Genomic DNA, 7269 nt, shown 5'->3' on the forward strand with positions numbered 1-7269 from the left:
TCCAGAAGAAAACATAGATAAAATCTTTGTGACTTTGGGTTAGGCAAAGGATTCTTAGCTATGGCACCAAAATCACAGCTGTAAAAGAAAAAAGTCGATACATTGGAATTTGCTAAAATAAAAAAAAAATGCTGTAATTAAATAAAAACCATTTCAAAAAGGGAAAGACAAATGTAAAATGTTTTCAAATAAAAAATGTAATAAAAGACTTGTATCCAGGGCTTCCCTGGTGGCGCAGTGGTTGAGAATCTGCCTGCCAATGCAGGGGAACTGGTTCGAGCCCTGGTCTGGGAGGATCCCACATGCCACGGAGCAACTAGGCCCGTGAGCCACAACTGCTGAGCCTGTGCGTCTGGAGCCTGTGCTTCGCAACAGGAGAGGCCGCGACAGTGAGAGGCCCACCCACCACGATGAAGAGTGGCCCCCGCTCGCCACAACTAGAGACAGCCCTCGCACAGAAACGAAGACCCAACACAGCCAAAAATAAAAATAAATAAAAATTAATTAATTAATTTAAAAAAAGAAAAGAAAAAGTCTTTAAAAAAAAAAAAAAAAGACTTGTATCCAGAATTCAAGAACTCTTTAAACTCAATAATAGGCAAACAAACAATTCAATTAAAATTTGATCAAAAGACTTGAAAAGACATTTCAGGAAAGTAGATACACAAAAGACTAATAAACATACGGTAAATATGATCAAAAGCAGTAGTTATTAGAGAAATGCAAATTACAACCACAATTAGATACTACTTCATACCCACTAGGATGACTATAAACAAAAAGATAATACCAAGTTTGGTGAAGATGTGGAAAAACAGGAACCAATGGTGGGACTTTAAAATGGTTCAGACACTTTGGAAAAACGTTTCAAAGTTAAAAATAAACTGACCATATAGCTCAATAATTTTATTAGTAAGAATCCTCTGAAGAGAAATGAAAACACTCATCTACACAGTAAGTCCCCTACATACGAACCTTCAAGTTGTGAACTTTCAAAGGTGCCTTCTCATGTCCAATCACATAAGCTAGTTCACATGTCTGTCATACATTGTCATGTGCGTGCATCCTCTACAAGTGGTTGTGCTTTTGTGTACTTTACTGTACAGTACTATATAGAGTACAGTAGTACAGTATCTTTATTTCAAGCCCAGGATGTCCGGAAGCAAGCATCAAAGCAGCAGTATATAGCCGATTGTGCTGGTTGGGTACCTAGGCTAACTTTGTTGGACTTACGAACAAATTGGATTTACGAATGCTCTCAGAACACACCTGGTTTTTATGTAAGGAACTTATTGTATTCTTTTGGCATTTACTTTTGCTTGCTCAATACTATCTTATTAAGATTAATTCTTTTGTTTGTGTAGCTGGGTAGTTGTAATTCATATAATTTTACTATTGTGTAATAATCTATTGCAAAAAAATTTACTTAATTATACTCCTATTAATGATTTTTGCTATTATGAAAAATACTGTCATGTTCATTCTTACATCTCCTAATATATATTTGTGATTTTTCTTTTGCATATATAAGAATTTCAGGACATTTTGATGTATGTTACCAGACACCTGGTATTCCTTGATACTGTTGTGAATGATATATTTTTAATAGTCCATAATATACATTAGAGATCACTCTTTGTGTTGTACAATTTTATGGGTTGTAACAAATGTAGAATGTCATGTATCCATCATTACAATATCACACAAAATACTTTCATTCCCTAAAAATCTCCTGTACTCCACTTATTTAACCCTCTCTCCACTTTTGCTTGAATCCCTGGCAACCACTGACCTTTTTACTGTCCCTATAGTTTTGCCTTTTCCAAAATGCCATATAAATGGAAACATATAGTATGTAGCTTTTTTGGACTGACCATTCAAAATGTTTTTATTTTTTCTTTTTCTCTTGATTAATATTGCCAGAATTTAGTCTATTTTATTAGTATTTTCAAAGATCTAATTTTTAGCTTTATTGATCTCAAAACTTCATCAATTTCTGGTATTATATTATCTCTTTCCTTCTAATTTCTTTGGGTTTATTTTGTTGTTTATTCTAACTTCTTAAGTTGGATCTTAACTTATTAATGTTTAGATTGTATTATTTTCTTATACAAGTACATAATGCTACAAAATTTCCTCAATTTACAATGTGTCAACTATACCACTTTAGGTGTAGTCCACAAGTTTTGATACATAATGTGTCATTATTAAGCAGTTCTAGATAATTATATCTTCTCATGAGTTATTTAGATACATTTTTGTTTGGATTTTAAAATGTGTGGAAAATTTTTACTTTTTGTAATTTTTAACTAATTTGCATTATGATCAAGAAATAGTCTGTTTTACACCTATTCTTTGAAATTTGTGGAGGCTTGCTCTATATTATTTTTTATTTTTTAAATTTAAAACATTATTTATTTATTTTTAATTTTTATTGAAGTATAGTTGATTTATAATGTTGTATTAGTTTCAAGTGTACAGCAAGTGAATCAGTTATACATATACATATATCCTTGACAAGCAGATTTTTTTCTCAAGTATTTAAGTTCAGCATTCTACATATATCCATGTAGAAGTCAAACTTCATAATTGTGTTTAGATCATATATATGCTTATTTATGTGCTATCTGATTGATCTATTAATAAGTGAGAAAGTCACATTGAAGTTTCCCACTCTGATGATGGATGTATCTATTTATAAATGTTGCTCTATCATTTTATTGTATAATATACATGAAACCACTTTTTAGTTGTACGTATGTTTAAAATTTTATATCTTCCATTATGGTGAATGGAAACTTCAGCAATAAGAAACTTCTCTATTCCTAGTAAAGATTTTTTAATTTAAAGACCATTTTGTCTAATATTAAAGTAGCTGTACTAGCATTTTTTTTTTTTCTTTAGAACTTGGTTATCTCTTTTTGCATCCTTTTAATTTCAACCTTTTACATTTTTTTGGTTTAAGTGCGTCTCTTCTGTACAGATTTAAAAAAAAAAAACCCTGATAATCTCTGTCTTTTACTTGGTGAGTTTATTCTTCTTCTATTTATTGAAATTCTTAATATAATATTTGGATTTATTTCTATTATCTTTGTTTATTGTTCAATGGCCCTACCTTTTCTTTGTTTCTTATAATTACTTTTTTGTAAGAATTGATGTACATGTCTTTGCCCTCAGACACAAATTTTTGCATGCTATTTATTTCCCCTTTTCTCAAATTCTAGACTATTAATATTATACAGAATTTTAATTCTGCATTATTATGTAAATACTTTTTTGGTATTTTAATTTTTTTGAGAATTACAAACAATTATTGTCTTTATAGTAGTAATATATAATATATAGAGATTTCTCTTACATCATCTTCTTGATTTGTTTCTCCTCTTTTAACATTTCCTCCAAAATGTTTTCAATGAAGTAACTATGTGTCAAATCTTCTGAAGTCTTTATCTAAGAGGTTTATCTACCCTGTTAACACACACACAAACACGCAACACAAACATAAATAAATATATATATTCTCTCATTTGAACAGCAATTTGGCAAGATATAAAATTCTAGATTCAAAATTATTTGCATTTAGTGGAGAGGGATAAATTGGGAATTGGGATTAACAGATATACACTACTATATATAAAATAGATAGCCAACAAGGACCTACTATATAGCACAGGGGATTATATTCAGTGTCTTGTAATAACCTATAATGGAAAAGAATCTGAAAAAGAGAATATATATATATATATATATATATATATATATATATATATATATATATATATGTCACTTTGATGTATACCTGAAATATTGTAAATCAACTATACTTCAACAAAACAAACAAAATTATTTACCTTTAATTCTTTAAAAATATTCCTTTATTGATTTCTCAACTCCAGTATTGCAGTTAAGAAGACTGAGGTCAATAAATCTTTCCCTTTGAATATGATGTTCTCTTTTTTTGATTTTCCGGAGATTTTAGAACCTTCTATTTATCTTTGATTTTCTTAAATTTTCCTATAAAATGGCTTTTCATCTCTCTTTTGACATTCTATAGAGTTTTCCAGTCATATGTTTCTTTCCTTCCTTCCTTCCTTCCTTCCTTCCTTCCTTCCTTCCTTCCTTCCTGTTATTCTGGGGAATTTAGCTCAGTTATTCCCCCCAATATTTTCTTCTATTGGATGTTTTTTCCTTCTGTGATTCCTATTATTCAGACACTGGCACTTAAAATTTTTATCAGTTTTTTGCCTTTCCTGCTTTTTTCTGGAATAAGTCCTTAACATGATATTCCCACCCAGTAATTTGTTCTTTTGCTGTATTCACTTTTTTTCTTTACCAGTGTATTTACTCATAGGTAGCCCAACTGCAAGATTAAGGGCATAGTCCTCCAGACTGCCAAGTCAGCCCAGGATTTCTGACACTAGCTGCAAGTTTATGTGTCCCCAGGGATACCCTCACTTCACACTACCTAGTTATAAATTCAAGGGTCACCATGGACTTCCCCAGATTCAATAATTTGCTAGAATGACTTACAAAACTCAGGAAAGTGTTGTAGTTATGATTATAGTTTTATTATAGCAAAAAGATAGCAAACCAGAACTGGACAAAGGAAGAGATGCAGAGGGTGGAATCTGGGACTAGGACTAGGCTCCCAAATGCAAAACTTCTGTGTCCTTAGGGCTCATTACCCTTCTGACTTTGATATGTGGCAATACGCAGAGTACTGCCAGCCTAGGAAGCTCAGCCCAGTGTCAGTGTCCAAAGTATTTATTGAGGCTTCATTACATAACAATTATTGATTGAGTTATTGCCCATACAATTGAACTCAATCTCCAGCCCCACCCCCACCCCCCCACCCCGCCCCAAGGTTGGGCTGATTTCATGTGGCTCAAACTCCAACCCTCTAATTGCGCAAGGTTGGTCTTTCTGCTCTGGGCAGCCCTCACCCTGAGTCATCTTATTAGCATAAGCTTTCAGTTTCAAGGGGACTATCAGGAATAACAAAGTCACTTCCATCATTTGGGGAATTCCAAGCATTTACAGGTTATTTCCCAAAGACCAAATATCTCTTTGGGTAAAGTTAATTTTTTGCTATGCAGTATTGGTTCATTTTGAAAATTGTCTTTTCATACCCAATATTTCTAACTAGACATCTTAAATTATTTTTTAAAATTTTGTTTCATATCAATATTATAGATATTATATTTACTATAAAATTTCTTGTTCTGTTTTGTTTATTTTTGTTTTTATTTCCATTTCTCTAGAGGTGGGTCAAAAAAGATCTTGCTGTGATTTATGTCAAAGAGTGTTCTTCCTATGTTTTCCCCTAAGAGTTTTATAGTGTCCAGGCTTACATTTAGGTATTTAATCCATTTTGAGTTTATTTTCATGTATGGTGTTAGGGAGTGTTCTAATTTCATTCTTTTACATGTAGCTGTCCAGTTTTCCCAGCATCACTTATTGAAGAGGCTGTCTTTTCTCCACTGTATATCCTTGCCTCCTTTGTCATAGATTAGCTGACCATAGGTGTGTGGGTCTGTTTTGTTTAATATCTCTGCCTCTGAAGGTACCCATTATATAGTTCATTGTTTCTTTTGTTTTTTCAGCTTTATTGAGGTATAACTGGTATACAAAAAACTGCACATAATTAATTTATACAATTTGGTGGGTTTGGACAGATGAATACACTCACAGTACCACCACCACAATCAAGGGAATAAACCTATCCATCACCTCCAAAAGCTTCCTTGTATCCCCACCCCACCCCCTTTTTTGGTAAGAATACTTAACATGAGATCTACAGTTAATGAATTTTGGGGTGCAGAATGCCTTACTATTAATTGTAGGCACTGTGTTGTACAGCTGATCTCTGGAGCTTACTTGACTGTTTTCTTCTGAAGTGGTTGTACTTCTTTGTTGTCAACGTCCGTGTTAAGATTAAGGGATGAACATCAGAACCCTTTTTTGTGACAACCCAGGTGAGTTCAAAGGAGAAGAAGGAAAGCTCTTGTGTGAAGAACTACAGAAAAGCACTGGTCATCACTCTTCCTCTACACTGAACAGCTCTTCAGGGAGTATTTTATTCTCGGCTGTTTCTCCTCACCCCGATGTTGGAGAGGAGACTTTCCCCACTGAGGTTTGAGAAGGAAGGGGTAGGGGACTGAATACCTGTACTACTTTTCACTGCTCCTCTCTGAGAGCTTCTGTGCAGCCGTGCTGAGTTTTAAGGAGTGGGCATTGATGGTCTCAAGGCAACAGCTGGACTCAAAGGGCTTTTCCCATTTTTTTTTTTTTTTTTCTGTTTTGTTTTACACAAAAAGGGTTTTATTTGCAGGGGAGCGGGACTCTAGTCAAACGAGCCAAATCCCATGTCGTCATCTGACTCCTCCGACTCCTCCTTCTTCTCCTCTGCTGCGACTGGGGCAGAACCCGCAGCAAGAGCTGCAGTTCCTGGGGCAGCAGAGATGGCCACAGGCCTGCCAGAGGGCACGCTGGCCAGCTTGCGGATACCCTGGGCAATGACGTCCTCAATGTTCTTGCCGTTCAGCTCACTGATGACCTTGTTGAGCTGGTCGTCGTCCTCCTTGATGCCCACGCTGTCCAGGATCTTCTTGATGTCCTTGGCGCTGGGAGAGGTATTGCCCCCAAGGGCGGCCAGCAGGTAGGAGGCGACGTAGTGCATCTTGGCGGCGACAGAGAAGCCTCGCGCGTGCGACCTCGGCAGCGTCAGGGACGGAAAGGGGCTTTTCCTAATTTAGCCTTCCTGATCCCACTGGCTGGACCCCATCTCCTATCTACACAGTACTTCAAACAGCTCTCCCTCTCTCCAAGTGCTTCCCACAGTTGTCTCTTTTATTCCTCAGGTTTCTAAGTTTCAATAGTTCCCCCACCTACCATTGATCTTAGGAGAAGGAGCCAGCAGGCTGTGCTAATTCTGCTTCTTATTGTAATCAGAATCAAATACTAGTTTTTGACCCATATCACAAAGAAGAGGCATTATAGTTCAAGTTAAAGTGCTCAAGAATCTATCCTAATAAGGAGTTAAACCAGATTTCAAACTTCACTCAAATTCGAAGTCTGTGTTCTTTCTATTTCTCTGTCTCTAGGAGGGTTTAGACTAGACTGAATTTACCTTTTTGTGGTTTTGTAGCAATTAAGCCTTTTGTTTTTAAACCTACTCTCATTGCTACCTGAGGAAAAAGCAGTTGGTATGGGTTATGAAATGTCTGCAGAGTGGAGAACTGTCTACAACTTTACAAAAGAACAATTTTA

The 7269-nt window shown here is 35.2% G+C and overlaps 1 protein-coding gene across 1 annotated transcript; it reads right to left on the bottom strand.

Moving 5' to 3' along the window:
- Window positions 1-6311: 6311 nt before the first annotated feature.
- On the bottom strand, window positions 6312-6734 carry LOC118906152 (60S acidic ribosomal protein P2-like). The gene has a single exon (XM_036873522.1). The coding sequence runs from the start codon at window positions 6677-6679 to the stop codon at window positions 6344-6346; it is 336 nt and encodes a 111-aa protein (XP_036729417.1). The 5' UTR covers window positions 6680-6734; the 3' UTR covers window positions 6312-6343.
- Between the last annotated feature and the right edge of the window lie 535 nt (window positions 6735-7269).

The sequence above is a fragment of the Balaenoptera musculus genome, chromosome 13 (assembly GCF_009873245.2).
Source record: "Balaenoptera musculus isolate JJ_BM4_2016_0621 chromosome 13, mBalMus1.pri.v3, whole genome shotgun sequence".
Lineage (NCBI taxonomy): Eukaryota > Metazoa > Chordata > Mammalia > Artiodactyla > Balaenopteridae > Balaenoptera > Balaenoptera musculus.